Source organism: Sinohyriopsis cumingii, unplaced genomic scaffold, assembly GCF_028554795.1.
Source record: "Sinohyriopsis cumingii isolate HCF-2022 unplaced genomic scaffold, ASM2855479v2 utg000622l, whole genome shotgun sequence".
In the NCBI taxonomy this organism is placed as follows: domain Eukaryota; kingdom Metazoa; phylum Mollusca; class Bivalvia; order Unionida; family Unionidae; genus Sinohyriopsis; species Sinohyriopsis cumingii.
This window is the reverse complement of record NW_028315918.1, coordinates 977,383-997,702: the sequence shown is the minus strand read 5'-3', so window position 1 is coordinate 997,702 and position 20,320 is coordinate 977,383. Positions and strand designations below refer to the sequence as shown.

The following is a 20,320-nucleotide window of genomic DNA, read 5'->3' as shown; positions in this document are numbered from 1 at the left end:
TTTGTGAACTAGGTGTTTTGGGCTTGTATTGTTCTTGAAATTGATGTCAGGCATGTACACCTTCCATAGTTGCTCTGCAGTATGTTGATAGTGAAATACCAATAGTTGGCTAGGAAGAAGAGCTAGCCTCCCATAGCAGTAGACACGTGGGTTCAAGGCAACTAGAGTATCTCAAAAACGGCTTGGATGACAACTATTCTGAATTGCATCAAACTATTTAGTAGGCAATGTTTTTCAAAATTTTCATCCAGGGAAAGGGCTTGCGTTTGCACTGTGAGCACCACATGCTGTCAAAAATGGCATTTGGATGTGAAAAATGCAGGTATAAAATAGGGGTTGGGGTGCAAAAACCTCTTCTGCTGTGAACTGCCATTGACTTCTCTGGTCAAGTGAATACTATTCTTATGCTTTGTTTTCATATAGGTATCTAAAAATATGGACCTTTTTGACCTCACTTGTGTATTTGATTTTTTATGATTTTTTATACTAGGTCGCTGATTGCGGCATTAAATTTGTACATAAAAACTGGACCCTGCCCCCTTGGCAAAGCTGCTGGTTAGTGATTTTTCGGTAATTAACAAAACAGCTTTATCACTGTACATAGGATGATGATAAATAACGTGTGATTAAAATTTTAAAAGCCATAACGACAAAACAAATTACAATTTGAGGCGTGATATACTTTAATAGTCTTTTTATAAAATAAACGTGTGTTTATTAGAGCCACACATATAGAAGGTCACTTAGAAATCAAATTCAGTTGACAATATATGTCTTATGTCTTTTATTACCTTATTTGTTATATTTTTGTCATGTTCTTGGAATTTGTCATATGTCCATCTCAAAGATTTGTGTCCAATAGTTTGCGTGTACATGAATATCATATATATAGAATTGAAATTCCACAGAGGTTAATGTTTTGTTTTTTAAACATAACAGCATATGAAATGTCCGGAATGATGTCGCTGTGGGAAGGCCAAGAAGGTTATTGGAGTCTCCACAATAACATTTGAAACATGTAAGCTCGCAGTTTAAGTATTAATAGAAACCAAATGGACGACAAGAAGTGCTCGATAATATGTCGTCTCAAACCTATACCTTAAAATACATTTTCTTACCACACTAAATACTACACAGTTTTACTCCACTTTACGCATGTTACATGTACGTGTATACATACAAATGTGTGTGAAGGAGAAAGAAAGAGACGGGATACGCTACATAGAGATAGAAAGGATATATAAACTATTCCTGAGACAATGGGGAGGGTATAAAGAGTTTGAGGAATAGGAATTTTCCAGTAATCGATCATTTATTAAAATGTTTTCATATTTCAGTCTTTGAAAGAGAACAAATCTAATGACATTGGAGAAAAGGGCTAACACGACTTCAACAATTGCATTGTATCATTAGCTTTGTTTATAGTTAACTTAAAAGATAAACATATTCGTATTACATGGGTATTACTATACAAAAACCCAAATACAACTTGAAGTTTGGCAGTTTATTTCAAAATAGATTATCTGAACATTTTTTCAATTGTCTAGAAGACAACTTGTCAACTGTAATATTTTGGAATTTAGATATTGCAGCTTCACAATTTAGATATGCTCTTTTGTATATTTCTTTTAAAATAACTGGTGAATTTCGAAGCTGATTTCTTTTTTTTTCTTCTTCTTCAAACCATAACTCTATCCGGTTTATATGTAACCTCAAAGCTATAAGAGAGACTTCCACAGAAGACAAAAAATGTTACAATGGTTAGATGATATTCGCTGTGACAATATGGTACAGCCATAACAGTCTTGGGTCATGTCGGCTACTCTCGAAATTTTTTAATTTATTATATATATATATATATATATATATATATATATATATATATATATATATATATATATATATATATATATATATATATAACACCTAAACCTAAATTCCCCAGTCTGTCGAATATAACAATGCTCAGTATTTCTTTCAAACAAATATCTGAATTGTCAATAAAGTTATAAGTCATGGAAAAAAAGGAAACGGTCAAACCAAGCCCCGAAAGGTACTGTAAGATCGCCGCATAGCGTCATATTGCAATGTTTATTTAATCTGTATTTCTTTGGTAAGCGAACATTTACAGATGCCATGAACTAATATTCCATAAGAAATTCAAAATGCCCAAGTGGGAAAATTAATATCTTATGACGTTAAATTTGTCTCTACTGTTAAATATATCTAACACAGATGTCTTTCATCAAATGCTTGCTTCTCAAAGATGCTGCTGATAGCTGCGCATCCATCCACGGAAAGTGGCTTCAAGTCTAGTTTGCTGCACATAGAAGACGACATGGGAGACTGGAATTCTGCCTTTGTAATGCAATTTTCAAACAGGTAGTTCTGCTGTCACAGAGATCCATGGTTGGTAAACGCTGTGCAAACCTTACTAATTTAAGTTCTATAGTGAGCTTTCCAATATTAACCGTTTTGGTGATTATTACCTTAAAGTCATAGCCAATACTGCCTCTGTTTCGATCAGCTTTATATCATTATTTCTGTCACGTTTTGGACATAGGAATTTAACAAATAACGAACAGACTTCAGATATTAGAAACACGCGGTGAGAGACGCTTAAAATTAAATGTAAATAACGTGTATTAGGTCTCAGCTAAAATGCACAAATAATTGCCGAAAATGCGTTCAAATGATAATGGCAGAAGGGTGTGAAAAATGCGAAAGCTGGTATTTTCCTTGTAAACATTATCTTCAGACGGAGAGTATAATTCGAAAAATATTTTTATTGGTAGTTATCTTTTAGTGTCAAAAATACAGGCGTTACTACATAATAACCCTGCCTACTTAATACCACGGATCTCTGCTCATAGTAAGCGTCATATATAGTCGGTCTTAATAACAATTTGAGATTTAACACAAAGTATTATGAAGCATTACTCAATCCAACGTAACTTTTGGGTTACCATTATAGCCAAAGTATACACGTTCACTATAGTATGCTTTAACATTTAGAGGAATTACATCTTTTTAAAGGTTTATGAATGTAAGAAAAAACAATTTGAAATATAAACGTTCAAAAATGGCTTTATCTGTTCTTAAATACATGAGCAATCTTCGTGTACTGGCTCTCAATCATCAGTAGACGAAATCTTCGTTTCCACTCCGAACTTTCTTCTCCATAAGCTGAAAGAAGAAAAAAATGATAAAAGATCAACTTCGGTAACCGCATAAGCACGTGATTTCTGATTTTCCAAACTACCAGATCAACCAGCCAATGAGATTACGACAATCAGCAACTTTCCTTAACGGTAGCTAACATGAGACGCAGCCAAGATAAGATCTGCATTCTATTATATTAAACACGCTATATTTTATATACTCATACAGTGTAAGCAAATTCATATGTTGTTTCCTGGATGATACATGTTCCATACACTCATACAGTGTAAGCAAATTCATTATATTTGACTACTTTGGTGATACAACTTGCATACACTGTAAGCAAGCTCAAAATATGTGGTTACCTTAATGAAGTGATACAAGTGGAGTACACTTTAAGAAAATGTATTGTATGTGGCCGCCTTAATGAAGTAATATAAGTGGCGTACACCGTAAGAAAATCAATTTTCAACAAGCTAACAAGACATCCAGGACTCATCTCACTATTTCTTCATTTATCGGGGGACCAGCCTCGAAACTGACAGTGGGAAGGAGGGAGAGGAAGAAAGGAATGATACATTTAATGAGTCGATATCGGACAATTGACTGTAATGTCTAAGTAGAATGTTTCTTTTACTAATTTTCTGATACGCTTATCAGATCTTTCAACTTCTGCATAAAATTTTATTTTGCCATTACACGACTTCAATTTTTTCCAGCATTCCAAAGGTGTATATTATGCCAACCCGAGGAGACATTTTTGATTCAGGTAGTTATTACCAGCACCATGCTTTATGAACCTTTGTCTCAAACAAAATGCCATAAAGCATCCAATTTTGATTGTTTATAAAATTTGCTCTAACTTCAGTCGAGAGGCATATTATGTTGGAACACTTGGTGATTTAATGCAAAACAAATATATTTTGCTCAAACGTTGACATCGATGTCTGCCAAATATGAACTTTAGTCCTATGTTTCCAAACTTTCAAGAGTTCGATTTTGAACTCATCCTGTGTTTGGATGATTCAAATTGTGAACTCATCGGTTTAAATAGATTCTGAATTTCACAACTAGTAGATTCCTTATTTATAATGAGAATAAAGATATTGGATCAGGAAGGGGTTGTATAACAGGATCATTTTGTTTTTCGAAATACAGCTATTACGTTGCTACTTAATTCAAGTAAGTATAAAGTCACAGAAACAAAGGATACAATCTCATTTATTTTATGTTAAGAAATACTAAGCATCCAGTAAGTTAAATATGTTATCATCACGTCTACTACGGCTACAAATACTACTACTACTTCCAGTGCTGCTAATGGTGTTACTTCTACCGATACTCGCTGTACTAGTACTGCTACAACCAGTGGTGTAGTGCTAAATAAAGAAGTCAGAGAGCACAAAAAAGGAGTGAGGCAACGCAAGTTACTCAGATGCTGCGGGGGGGGGGAGGGGACAATGGCGAGAGCAAATAAATTAAAAGAGTGCGCAAAGGTAAGGGAATGCCATTCCCTGGTGTTCCCACAGCACTACTTCCGTGGGTACAACTATGTATAATGTTAGTGCTACTGCTACAGTTGCGTCTACTGCTACTATTGCTGTTACCACTATGAATACTGCTGTCATTACTGTTACAACTACGCCTACAACTGCTATTACTGTTAGAACTAAGCCTACAACTGTTATTACTGTTACCATTACGTCTACTGCTGCTATTACTGTTGCCATTACGTCTCAAATTTGTATTGCTGTTACCAATACGTCTATTACCGCTATTGCGGTTACCACCACGTCTTCTACTGCTATTACTGTTACAACAACGCCTACAACTGCTATTACTGTTGCAACTAAGCCTACAACTGCTATTACTGCTACCACTACGTCTAGGTGTTATTACTGTTACCACTACGTCTAGGTGTTATTACTGTTACCACTACGTCTAGGTGTTATTACTGTTACCACTACGTCTAGAGTGTTATTACTGTTACCACCACGTCTACTACTGATATTACTGTTACAACAACGCATACAACTGCTAGTACTGTTGCAACTAAGCCTACAACTGCTATTACTGCTACCACTACGTCTAGGTGTTATTACTGTTACCACTACGTCTAGGTGTTATTACTGTTACCACTACGTCTACTACTGATATTACTGTTACAACAACGCATACAACTGCTATTACTGTTGCAACTAAGCCTACAACTGCTATTACTGCTACCACTACGTCTAGGTGTTATTACTGTTACCACTACGTCTACTACGTGTTATTACTGTTACAATTACGTCTACAACTGCTATTACTGTTGCAACTAAGCCTACAACTGCTATTACTGCTACCACTACGTCTACTACGTGTTATTACTGTTACCACTACGTCTACTACTGATATTACTGTTACAACAACGCATACAACTGCTATTACTGTTGCAACTAAGCCTACAACTGCTATTACTGCTACCACTACGTCTAGGTGTTATTACTGTTACCACTACGTCTACTACGTGTTATTACTGTTACAACTACGTCTACAACTGCTATTACTGTTGCAACTAAGCCTACAACTGCTATTACTGTTACCACTACGTCTACTACGTGTTATTACTGTTACCACTACGTCTACTACTAATATTACTGTTACAACTACGCCTACAACTGCTATTACTGTTACAACTACGTCTACAACTGCTATTACTGTTGCAACTAAGCCTACAACTGCTATTACTGCTACCACTACGTCTACTACGTGTTATTACTGTTACCACTACGTCTACTACGTGTTATTACCGTTACCACTACGTCTACTACTGATATTACTGTTACAACTACGCCTACAACTGCTATTACTGTTACAACTACGCCTACAACTGCTATTACTGTTGCAACTAAGCCTACAACTGCTATTACTGCTACCACTATGTCTAGGTGTTATTACTGTTACCACTACGTCTACTACGTGTTATTACTGTTACAACTACGTCTACAACTGCTATTACTGTTGCAACTAAACCTACAACTGCTATTACTGCTACCACTACGTCTACTACGTGTTATTACTGTTACCACTACGTCTACTACTGATATTACTGTTACAACAACGCATACAACTGCTATTACTGTTGCAACTAAGCCTACAACTGCTATTACTGCTACCACTACGTCTAGGTGTTATTACTGTTACCACTACGTCTACTACGTGTTATTACTGTTACAACTACGTCTACAACTGCTATTACTGTTGCAACTAAGCCTACAACTGCTATTACTGTTACCACTACGTCTACTACGTGTTATTACTGTTACCACTACGTCTACTACTGATATTACTGTTACAACTACGCCTACAACTGCTATTACTGTTACAACTACGTCTACAACTGCTATTACTGTTGCAACTAAGCCTACAACTGCTATTACTGCTACCACTACGTCTACTACGTGTTATTACTGTTACCACTACGTCTACTACGTGTTATTACTGTTACCACTACGTCTACTACTGATATTACTGTTACAACTACGCCTACAACTGCTATTACTGTTACAACTACGCCTACAACTGCTATTACTGTTACAACTAAGCCTACAACTGCTATTACTGCTACCACTACGTCTACTACGTGTTATTACTGTTACCAGTACGTTTACTGCTGCTATTACTGTTACAAATACATCCACTGCTGCAATTACAGTTATCGCTGCGTCTACTACTGCTATTACTGTTACAACTACGTCTTGAACTGCAACTCCTAATGATGCTACAACTACGTTTACTACTGCTATTACTATTACAATAGCAACTCATATTGTTGCTAGTATTACTGATACCGCTACTACCTCTGCAGCTACTGCTACTGCTACTACTATTGTTACTGATACTACTACTACTACAGTCATCATGCTCATCTTCATCTACCTACCAATGATTTCAAGAGACCCCTAACTTTACTTAAGTCTTCTTCTCTTGCTAAAACACCATTATTCAATGTGTCATAAAAGGCTTCATCATCAGCGCCCTCTTGTGGGATATCTTCATACTTAATCTGATCGGCATGTGGCCTACTACCTAGCAACAGTTGTCTAAGATACAGCGGTTTTGGTGAATCTGTGTCGTCTGTCGATGTAGCTGGTGGACCTGACCTTTTGCCGTTTCCTGAAAAGAAATTAATTTAGTTTAAACATTGAAACGTTGAAACATTTTAACAGCTGTTATTATCATAAAAAAGGATGATATTGCCTATGATGTCTGTGCTTGGATCTCGTGTTTGTGTTAAAGGACGGGCATATCTATATCAAGTAGCCTTGAAACAGAACGTAATTTTTCATAGTTATGTCAACAAATTTAGAAAAACTTGAACAGTTTCTGGAGATAGAGTTTACCAAACTTTATTACGTTAGGAAAGTACCAAAATTTATTACATTAGGATTAGTTGTTGTTGTGTGGTTTAACGCCATTTGTCAGCACACGATAGGCTATAAATGGCGGCCAGTGTTAATGGTGGAGGAAGAACCCGGGAAAACCCCGGAAAGAACCGCCAACCCAGGAGAAGCTACTGGCAAACTTTCTCACATACCAACATTGGCCGAATCCAAGACTCGAACCCATGCAGACAGAGGTGAGATGGCAGTGATCCGTAACGGAAAGCGCTTTAGACCACTCCGCCACTCAGGGCCCCCATTAGGATTAGTACCAAACTGTATTACATTAGGATTAGTACCAAACTGTATTACATTAGGATTAATGCAAACTTTACTATTTATTAGCACAGTAACAGGATTGTAAGAATTTACATATTTCTCGTGAGAAAAATGAACAGATAAAGAATTTCTGAAATTCATCACTTATGTCATCCCCATAGCAGACAGTCTTTTCTGTCTTGTCTTGTCTTGGTTTATGTGTTCCCAACACTAGGACTCTACTGATGTTTTGTGGTTGCTAGTTCTGAATTGTATCAAAGGCAAATAAACATTTCTTTCTAAAGATATCCTGAAGTTTAAGTCTAGTTTGCATAATTCGACCGCTTCGGTGACCTAGTGGTTAGCGCGCCCGAGCGGATGCGGGAGGTCGTGGGTTTGATACCCGGCTGAGTCATATCAAAGAGTTTCAAAAATGGTACTAACAGCTGCCTCGCTTGGTGCTCACCATTAAGAGGTTAGCGTTGAGACTGGTCGGCCTGGTGTCAGGATAATGTGACATGCTACATGTCTGCGTCATGATGCCCCAGTGCTAGACATCACTTTAAACTGTCACACTGCAGACATCGCAGCGATATGACTGAAAATGGTTAAAGCTACGTTAAAACTCCAAAATCACACACACACGTTTGGATAATTGTCAGTTCATACCTTTCGAAACAGTTTCTAACCTTGCACTCCATTCCTGTATAAATAATGAATTATAGGATCGTGCAAAACGTGCTGTAGGATAATGAGGGTTACGTATCGATGCTCGGTAGAGCATATCATTTCTTCCTAGTGAGATCAGAATGTTTTTAATATGTCCAAACCATTTATTAACTAAGCCGGATTCACTCAACATGATAATGTATAACCGTTTAGATTAGTCTGCATTTATTATTGATATTCAAAATGCAGTAAAGTAACATTTAATATAAATATCAACCGGTTTTCTACCAAGTTTTGAACACAGGAAAGAAACTAGTGTGCTCCTTCTAAGTTTGATTATGTATCTCAGGAATTCAGTGCAAATATTATTAATAAGCTGTTAATTGTCGGACTCCAAGATACAAATTGCAACTGCGCGATCGAATAGTTGTCACTGTAAATCGATTTCAATGAGCAGATGTGTTCTTTTAAAAATCGTCAAATTTTTTTCTTAAATAATATCTAGGTATTTAAATTCCTCACATACAAAAATGGTATCTACACCCAATGTAAATTTGAACTGAGTGCAATTAAGCGCTCAAACAATTATTAGTTTTCTTTTTGTTAAATTTACATTTAGGTTCGATAATTTTAGTGTACTCAAAGAAAACATTAAGGTTTTCTTGCTAAAAGTCTCCATCAGTACCGAATATTAGTGCCGTCTGCATATAGTAAACTCAACAATTTCAAGAAATTTATGTTCATAGTGCAGTTCCTGTACAGTTATTCTCATGTAGAAACAGTCCAGGTCGTTCAGAAACAGCAAAAGTAGTATCGGAGAGGGGTGTTCATCTTTCCTATAATACCACGAAGAATTTGAGAGAAAAAAATCAAAAACAAAAATCCAGAAAACATCACACAGGATTTGATATTTTGATATAAAATTCAAACTAATTATAAAATACTTGTCATTTATATTGTTATTCAATAGCTTTCTCCGAAGACCATCCCGCCAATTATAATCAAGAGATTTACTAAAATTAATACAGGAGCAAAAGCTGATATTTATTTGTGATTCAAGAATTCTTATAAATTATATAAAGAAAATATTCTATTCCTGAGTATCCAGCACGAAATCCAGTCAGATTTTCTGCCAGCGTGTTGTGATGGTTGAGAAAAAATTTGATCGATGAGTTCAATATGGCGGAAACAACTTAATAGAATAACTAAGATTAGTAATTGGTCGGTAATTTTCGGGTTTGGCGGGATCTCCGCTACGCTTATAAACTAGTCTTATGAGCCACGATTCTGGGATACGACCTGTCGCAAGTTGTAAATTTAAGAAAGAGACATAGCTAGGCATTAGTAATTTTTTGATAGTTTTTTCACCACAAAAATATTCATGAAGTAAACTGTCATTAGAAAGGGGTTTTGTAACTTTTTATAACCTTACTTCGTTTAACATTTACCCCTCAATTATCGGTGACCTCAGTATGCTATCATGGTATTCCACGTCCATGTCCATTAATCTCGACATAATGGACAAGTATTTATCAATGTTCTAATTATAACTATTCTTAAACGGTCACATCGCGTAAATAGAATAATAATTTAATTATTGTGCTCAATTTCAATGCTTTTAGAAATTTTCCAAAAAGTGCTGTGGCTTTACTTTTAAGTTGTCGGAGCTTTGCGTGTATAATATAATGATACTAATTTACATGGAACTTCGTAGTTCGCTTATGATATTTACTTACGCTAATAATGTTTACTTGCACGTTGGACAGTACGCTGATAATATTTATTTGCAAGTTGGACATTACGTTTATAATATTTACTTACACTTTGGACAGTACGTTTATAGTATTTGCTTACACTTTCGAAATTAGGTTTATAATATTTACTTGCACTTTGAACATTACGCTTATATTATTTACTTACACATTGGACATAACACTTATAATATTTACTTACACTTTGTACAGTACGCTTATAATATTTACTTACACTTTGGACATTATGTTTATAATATTTAGTTACACTTTGGAAAGTACGCTTATAATATTTACTTTCACTTTGGACAGTACGTTTATAATATTTACTTGCACTTTGAACATTGCGTTTATAATATTTACTTACACTTTGGACATTACGTTTATAATATTTACTTACACTTTGGATATTACGTTTATAATATTTACTTACACTTTGGACAGTACGTTTATAATATTTACTTACACTTTGGATATTACGTTTATAATATTTACTTACACTTTGGACATAACGTTTATAATATTTACTGACACTTTGAACATTACGTTTATAATATTTACTTGCACTTTGAACAGTACGTTTATAATATTTACACTTTGGATATTACGTTTATAATATTTACTTACACTTTGGACAGTACGTTTATAATATTTACTTGCACTTTGAACAGTACGCTTATATTATTTAGTTACACTTTGGAGATTACGTTTATAATATTTACTTACACTTTGGACAGTAGGCATATAATATTTACTTACACTTTGGACATAACGTTTATAATATTACTGACACTTTGAACATTACGTTTATAATATTTACACTTTGGATATTACGTTTATAATATTTACTTACACTTTGGACAGTAGGCAGATAATATTTACTTGCACTTTGAACATTACGCTTATATTATTTAGTTACACTTTGGAGATTACGTTTATAATATTTACTTACACTTTGGACATAACATTTATAATATTTACTTACACTTTGGACAGTACGCTTATAATATTTACTTACACTTTGGACATTACGTTTATAATATTTACTTACACTTTGGAAAGTAAGCTTATAATATTTACTTACACTTTGGACATTACGTTTATAATATTTACACTTTGGAAAGTATGCTTATATTATTTAGTTACACTTTGGACATAACGTTTATAATATATACTGACACTTTGAACATTACGTTTATAATATTTACACTTTGGACAGTACGCTTATATTATTTAGTTACACTTTGGACATAACGTTAATAATATTTACTGACACTTTGGACAGTACGTTTATAATATTTACTTACAAGTTTGTGAAGAATTGCTACTATATCTTTTTTTCTTGTTAAGTGGCATTTTTCCATGCATTGTTACAGTGTCTCCCAAACCACGGTCTGTGTTACCGTTAAAACTATCAGCTGACTATGTAAATAATGTAGATTTCCTCAAGTAGATATCATTGATAGTATATTTATTAGTTTCGGTTTGATCTGCTTGTGCATTGTGTAGGCTTCTATGTCAAGCGCTTACTTGGTCGGTATCAATATTTTAAACTAAATAGTATTTCCACTTTTCATCATACTTTCTGTTCTTTAACTTCATTACATTTTTGTACGTGATCTTCTGACTTAATAAATTAACACCGATTTTTAGTGTAGTTCAAGGGCGCTTATGACCATCTGAAAAGAGTAAATTAAGGTCGTCCACGCCAAAAGCTGTCCACTTACCGAAGGACTTTCATCGATACTAAGGAATAGACAATGACTGAAATGTTATGGATTGTAAGCGCACATAAACCATTTCCCTATGTTCCGCTCAAACTAATCAAATTGTTAGTTTTACAAATATCAAATAATATATTACCATCATTCATCATTCAATATGTTTTTCCTAGGAGCCTCTCTTGTGTGCCACATAATATTTTTCTAGGCCATATTGGATATTACAAGAGTCCTGAAGGGATTAATCATAATGATATTGTTATTATGGGCTAGAAGCCATTTTTCAGCATATGATAGGCTATACATAGCGGACATTATATTTGGTGGATGAAGAACCCGGAAGGAACCATCGACTAAAGGGAAGCTACTGATAAGCTTTTACAATATTTCAACCCGCACGGTCAGAGATGAGACGCCTGTGTGTCAAGACGAGCTTCACGGGCCACTCGGTCACCCGGGGCCGCCATTCATCATATATTCCTACATAATCGTCGACTAGGACAGGGGATTTGTCGGTGGGTTTGAATGGGCTCAATGGTACTTGATGGTAGGTCAACGGTTTTGGGCCCATGCAGTGAACATGTGTGCGGCTCCTTCTGGGAATATCTGAACAATATTTTGGTTTCTCCACCTGGATAGGAGTACCATTTTTTTCAATGGCATCTTCAGCCTCTTCGTTTAACAAACAATCAAGACGGTTACCTACTGGAAGTGGGTCGGCTTCGCCGGTGTGCATGGCTGCATGTTCAGATTTTGATGCGCAAGTCGATATTGTATCATCGTCATTGTCGTTTGCGATGGGGCCCTAGACAATCTAGATATTACAATTCTCAAACAGAGATAAATTTTCTAGTACTCTGCGATTACAAATACTGTTATGAGTGTTGGCTGTCAAGGGCGGAACGCGGCCACAACCAGCTGTCTCTAATCTGCTATATTTAATTGTATCTCATCACTCAGAAAAATAGAACTACGTATGCTCACAAAGAAAATAAAACCCGAATATTTTCTTATATTAAAACGCTTGCGTTGACATTAACTGAAACCTTTAGTCAAATGACATACTTTTAAAAAAAACAATGGTTTCAAGCGATTCCGGACATTTCGTCGGTACCTGTAAATTGAAGTTCTCTTTCAAAAGTCGTTGTCTGTTTCTTTGTTATATATGCCCCGAAGTTATATATCAAAAGCTGTCAGTATTATTGATACTCTTTTGTGTGTGAAGTATTGTATCCAGCAGTCACATGAGAACACTGTAGACTTGTGAACTACACCGACACAAGGTTTAGCAAATTCGAACAACGTTAGTACTTACGTGATTACTTAATTTCAATAAAGATTAAGATGACATTAGTAAGCGAATTAGCTAAGGTACAACAAGTCAACGCCAACATAAAAGAGAAATCGGCATTTCGTCACGGAGCACGAGAGAACCCGGATGACAAAGATTACCATCATAATCTTTTAACAAAACATTCTTAGGGATGGAACGGAACATCTTTAGGAACTGGACGAAACTGCTTGAAGGATCGAACGCAACAACTTTAGAAATCAGACGAAACATCGTTTGTAATCAGACGAAACTTCTTTAGGTATCAAACGAAATATCTTTAGAGACCGAACCGGAATATCTTTAGGAATCGAAACAAAACATCTTAAAAATCAGACGAATGGCATAGAGTTCTGAGATACAATCTACTACCTTAAGATTGAAGTTAATTTTCGATTTCCCCCAAATTAAATCTCGCTTAAATATATTAACGACAAGCATTTATTTTTCGTTCGTTTATTTGCTGAAATATACCTGTGTCCAAAAATACTTTCGCGAAGTTTGAGGTACTGTCACGTCCAGTGTAGTTTCGTAAGGATTCATGCATAGCTTCAGTTGGTGATGCTGTAAAGTGGTCAGCAGCCCATTATAAATTAACTGTTTGTTAAGTTATTTAGTTGTCCGTCAACCATCGCGTAGCCGACATTCTTAAGGCCATCAGACCAATCAAATCACCTATGTAGTCGAGAATGGTTGCCTAGCTGTATTTGAGTACCATATATATACATGTGTCAAAAGGTTTGAGAGAATCCAAGTCGATCACCTGGGGTTTTTCTGTATGACATGTAGCATAAATATAACATCTTTCTATTTTAGTGAATGTTCACCTCGCACTTCAAAGTCCGCTATCAGTTTTGTTCGTTTGGTTTTGTTTAGTTCTGCCTTTTTTCAAGGATAAAAACGTCCATTGTCATGAAATGATAATGTTATATAGTGGTCTTACTATTCTGTATTTTTCCGAGAGATTAGTTTAATTACATGTTGATTTACACTTGGCCTCAAGCGAGTAGAACTCAGCGAACGTATATCAATTAGGTCATTGCAACGTTATCTGCAATGGGCGTTACCTTATTCACATTCAAGTATTTAGAAAACAACGGTAAATTTCTCTTCACTGGCATGATTCTAATGTGGACATCCATTTTAGGTCCCCGTTATATCATTCATATTTGTCATAGCAACGATAGTTTCATACAATTTTCTCGTTACAGTTTTCACGGAGCGCGTGTAAATAATGATGATTCAACTGTATTACTGCCATTAAGTTTTTAAAAAGGCATAACTAAGATCTCACTGGCATTTATCAAACATGATATGAACAGTCAATGCATACATTGGGGGTAAACCCGTTTTAAGTTCAGTGATAATCATCCATTGTGTTTCATTATTGCTAGAATAAATCCACCAGTAATTGGAAAACATGTGGGTACACTCAAGAAATTTAAATATTACAGTAGTCAATTGTTCCAGACATTTTTGAGCTAGTTTCTATCCCCTATTTAAGTAAATCACACTCATTTGTCTCTTAGCTGTCCTAGTAGTTGGAGTTGACATATGTGATCATAATGGCAACAGCTTGCATATACCCACTTTACGTCCCACCAACAACTTTATATACACAGTTCGCATTACACCAACAACTGAAACAACTGACAACTGTGCCTTTGCCACACTACATCGCACGACCTGTGTCTAGCCAGTCCACATCACACCAGTATTTCTATAACCAGTCCACATCACATCAGTATTTGTATAGCCAGTCCACATCATAGTAGCATTTGTATTACCAGTCCCCATCATACCAGCATTGTATAACCAGTCCACATCATACCAGCATTTGTATAACCAGACCACATTATACTAACATTTGTATAACCAGTCCACATCACACCAGTATTTGTATAACCTGTTCCCATCAGATCAGCATTTGTATAACCAGACTACATCACACCATTATTTGTATAACCAGTCCACATAACAACTACACACAAGCAGGCCCAGTGGAAAACAAATTGCATACGTCGGTATATTTTTCTGCGATCTACGTAACAGGAGAAAATTTTAAAATAAACTGCATCTTTTCATGTTACATACCGATGTTTAATTTTTAATGTACAAAAGTACTTACACTTGTGATATATGATATTTAGCGTTCGGTGTACACCTTACACTGGCTTACAGTGTTCCGTTTAAGTGCCGCGGTGAAGCGTTCGGGATAAGAACTTTATGTACCTTCTGAACTCTACGTGCATGTGGTGTAATGACGTAAGCACAGTGGAGTCAGTCACTTACCAATGTAAAGAATGCAAATGTTTGGAGTTTTTTCTCTCCATGGATCATCTTACCTCCATGTTCCTCAATAGCACATAGGTTTTAAGTTTATATATGAAAACAAATTTTGCTTGTAAATATATACAACTATTATCTTAAAAACTTAGTAACCATGTGATCAATAAGGCACAATCCATGATATGGCCTAAAGTGTATGTGAACGTAGACCGTCGTAGACAAATCTTATTTAGAGTCGGAATTTTATTACATATAGGAAACATTAACTTAATGGAGCTATTTTACCGAACATGAACGTTAATATAACAATTTGCTTCAGCAATCAGACATACTTAACGAAGATACAGATCTTTATTTTCCTGCCTTTTTCTTTTCTAGTTTTTTATTCTTTCTAGTTATGAAATTACGCTTCTTTGCTAAAACTACAAACCCATCCCCCGGTTATAAATTTATATTTTAATAATCAACGTAGTTATATTGGAGAGTTTACTAAAATTAAATACTTTTCTTTTAAAACTTAATAATAATAATAATAATAATAATAATAATAATAATAATAATAATATAGTCTAATCCAAGTCTAGTCAATCCTGATTAATGAATTCTCTAATCCTTATACGTCATCCAAAACTTCCAGACGAAAATTATTGACCGCTGTGGAGTTTTACAACGGTGGCCAGGTACTAAAGTGAGTAAAGAAAAGAATATATCGGGTATATCATAATAAATGTCATGGTAGTACGAAGTTTCCCAAAACAGGTCAACTTTAATTGTTACATCACAACGCTTGATATTTAGTCCAGTTAGTGACCGCTCCGGCGGCCAAGTGGTTAGAGCATCCGTTTTGGAAGCGGTGGGTCGTGGGTTCCAACCCCGACCGAGTCATACCAAAGACTTACAAACATAGTACTAACAGCTGCCTCGCTTGGCGCTCACCATTAAGAGGTTAGTGTTAGTACTGGTTGGCCTGGTGTAAAGAAAATCTGACTGGGTAGGACATCATGCCACGTGTCTGCGGTATGATGCCCTAGTGCTAGACATCACTATAAACTGCCACACTGCAGTCATCGTAGCGATATGACTGAAAAATTGTTAAAGCTACGTTAAAAAACCTAATCACACACACAGTCCAATTATTACTAGATCACACCTTTAGGTTGACCTCGTTCACACATGTCTACGTACTTTAAGACTGATTTTTTCTATATGTATTTCTCGGGGTGTGGCAGTAATAACCTTCCAAAGGAATATAAATGGTGCGATCTAAATAAAGTGAATTATAACCATTCAAAAGTATAAGTAAAATTCTAAAAGCAAAAATGACTCCCATCACTGAACTAGTCAGTACTGAACGCCTAGATGAGTTGTTTGGCTTGTACCAATGTACGGACACATTCAAATCTTACTCAAAGGTCGGAAAGTTCAACCATTGCATGCCCGTTAAATTTTAAAGTTTTGCAGGATGTGTTGCCAAGTAGAAAGAGTTTTGATTAGATGAGTAATTGGTGGGTAACTATTATCCTTACACTCAGACTGCCTGAAAAAACACACAAAACATGAACAACAGAATAATGTTTTACCATACTTAGAACCTATTTCATAATGTTTTTATGTTAACGAGACGCATGCTACTGGTCACTAAACATAATTTAAAAACTAGCAGTACCTCTTGAGAGCTGGGACTGCAATGAAAGGCAAAAACTCCTATTCAGTCCCTTATAATGGATGATGATCGTCGATTAAATCAAGAGAAATCATAATCTCTTGTATGAAGGACGCTATCGTATATTAATTCTAGAACTTACATGCGACTTGGTTCAGTTTGTAACAGTGGTTCTTTGCCCTTTGCGTGAATCAAGTGCGCCCAATAGATAGCTTTAGGACTCACGGTACTAATTCAGTTCCCATAGTAAACCCATGCAAACACCACGATAATTATTCAGTTCCCATAGTAAACCTATGCAAACACCATATTAAAAATTCAAAAAATTAAAATTTTTGAGTGCTTATGATCAAACCTATATTTATCAGTATAGATGAAACCTGGATGTCAGCTTCTGTGTAGAGGAAAGGATATGAGCTGCGGCATTTTCTGGACCTGCATGTGTTTGAAACACGTGCTTTCACCAAAGAGTCAGGTGCTAATTTTAGTGATGAGTGTTCCAAACTCAAGAATGTTAAAGGACTGAAATTCCATCAATAAAACAATGTCTCTATTTATTTCACTTACAACTAGGATAAGCTCTCAAAAGATTCTTTTCCCTGCAACATAACTTACCTTATTACCCAATCCTGGTCAGTCTAACCTATATATACTCTATTTTATGTTCACCCATTTCCAGGCTGGTTCCCATTTTTCCATACCATTAGTACCGTGTGTGTCTTTTATCGCCAGTGAAACCTAATTTGAAATTCTAAGGACGATTTATACGCAAGTAACAACGTAGACTGGAGATAAATTTGGTGTTTGAATGACTTGTGATGATCTTTGATTAGATTGCGTTTACGGGCGGTAACGTGACGTGATGATTGAAAGTGGAAACTCTCAACAGTTACGACATAACTTTATTTTGATTAGAACACAAGATGTCTTCCATCGCAAATGTGAAAATTATGCTTTATACTGTGCTAGAATCAAAGTGGTGCTTAATATTGCTATCCCACAATCACTTTTCTGGAAAAGACTGACGTTTAATACTTGTTATCGCACAATCATTCTTCTGAAAAAGACTAATGTTTAATAACTGCTATCCCAGAATCCCTGAAAAAGACTGACGTTTAATACTTGTTATTCCACAATCAATCTTCTGAAAAAGACTGGCGTTTAATAATTGCCATTCCTGAATCCCTGAAAAGACTGACGTTTAAGATTCTGATATCGCAGAAGAAATTTATTTCTGGAATGCAGGTAGTATTTTAGTCTCTAAATTTAACATCTATTTCAATGTTACTGAAAATGCTCCTAAGTACACAAGTGAATCTACAGACATACTGACGTGGAGAAAAACGTTCTTGTGATAGTGACTTCGCTGGTGTCCTAGTGGTTAGAGCGTCCGCCTCGGATGCGAGAGGTCGCGGGTTCGAACCTCGGCCGAGTCATACCAAACACTTACAAAAATGGTACTAACAGCTGCCTCGCTTGGCGCTCACCATTAAGAGGTTAGTGTTAGGACTGGTCGGCCTGGTGTCAGGATAATGTGACTTGGTGGGATATCATGCTACATGTCTGCGACATGATGCCTCAGTGATAGACATCATTATAAACTGCTACACTGCAGACATCGTAGCGATATGACTGAACAACTGTTAAATATATGTTAAAAATCCAAATCAACAACACACACACACACACACACACACACACACACACACACACTATTGTGATCCTTAAATGTTAAATCACAAATTTACTTCTAACATATCTGCATTAATTTAAATGTTCAATTATGTCTTTTTTTTCATTCGAAGATTTATACGGAAGACTTACGATTACTGCGAGTGAAATGACAACGGTGCTCTGTTAGTGTTCTGGGGTGTGTGTGTGTGTGTGTGTGTGTGTGTGTGTGTGTGTGTGTGATTTGAATTTTTAAGGTAGCTTACACTGTTTTAGTCATATCGCTATGATGTCTGCAGTGTGGCAGTTTGAGTGATGTCTAGTACTGGGGCATCACGCCGCAGACATGTAGAATCATATCCCACCCAGACACATTACTGACCAGTCATAACACTAACTTCTTAATGCTGAGCGTCAAGCGAGGTAGCTGCTTGTACCATTTTTATAGGTTTTTGGTATGACTCGGTCTGGGTTCGAACTCGCAACCTCCCGCATCCAAGGCGGACGCTTAAACATCTTAGGCCACCGGAGCAGTCTGGAGGAACTTAAGAGCATCAATGTCTTCACTACAATACGCATTGATCAGATGGCTGTACTTTAAATGAGCAAGATTTCAGTACAAACACTACTATATTCGCTGTTTGCGGCTAGATGGATTAGTGATGTGAGAAATATACTCTGGAGATTTAATTGGCATAGTTTCCGAGACTTAATCTCCCAAACGCGGACTCTCTGACAACCGAGGTTATCCAAATGTTATAATTAGGCATGCAATGGATGTCACTGGAGAATATCCCATTCACGATAAATTGATCGAAAATAAAATAAGCTCCAGCTTAAACGCGTGCAATAGGCTTAGTATAAAAATACATGGAACATTAGTAAATAAATGTGACATATTCATACCTATAATTGTAATTAATAATTGATTTCGATTTCGAAAACACATAAAAGTCAGAAACAAAGACTGAAACTAGTTTCATGTATGATTGCCGATTCGCAGCAGATGCTGATGGCCGCCTTTAGTAAATTACGAGATTGATTTCATGAGATATAAATATATAGCAACTTCGTGTAACTTAGGTGGAACATACAGTTTGTTTTTTTTTTTGGTAGGGGGTTAATCCAAAATAGTTCATTTTAAAAAAGGCTAATTAAAATATGGCGATACTATTCAGAGGTTACATGTAGGTCGCCAGATTTGTGTAGTCATGTGATTCGGAATGCAAAAGGTCAAATTTCATCAACGCTATTATTCAGGCTAGTCTGTCAGCGGATTAAAGAAATAACAAATGCTGTACTTGCAATATCTGAGAAAATAAATCATATTCCTATCGATTTCATGCAGGTATATCTCAGTGAAAGTGCGTTAAAGTTTGCTA

At 35.9% G+C, this 20,320-nt stretch overlaps 1 protein-coding gene across 1 annotated transcript in view; it reads right to left on the bottom strand.

The window, feature by feature from the left end:
- Positions 1 to 1,489: 1,489 nt before the first annotated feature.
- LOC149773645 (uncharacterized) overlaps positions 1,490 to 20,320 on the bottom strand; it is a 39,076-nt gene continuing 20,245 nt past the window's right edge. Inside the window, exons 3-4 of the mRNA XM_089946112.1 lie at positions 7,088 to 7,320; positions 1,490 to 3,186 (exon numbers count right to left, since the gene is read on the bottom strand). Coding sequence (XP_089802238.1) covers positions 3,139 to 3,186; positions 7,088 to 7,320 — 281 coding nt within the window. The 3' untranslated portion in view covers positions 1,490 to 3,138. The remainder of the gene's footprint in view (positions 3,187 to 7,087; positions 7,321 to 20,320) is intronic.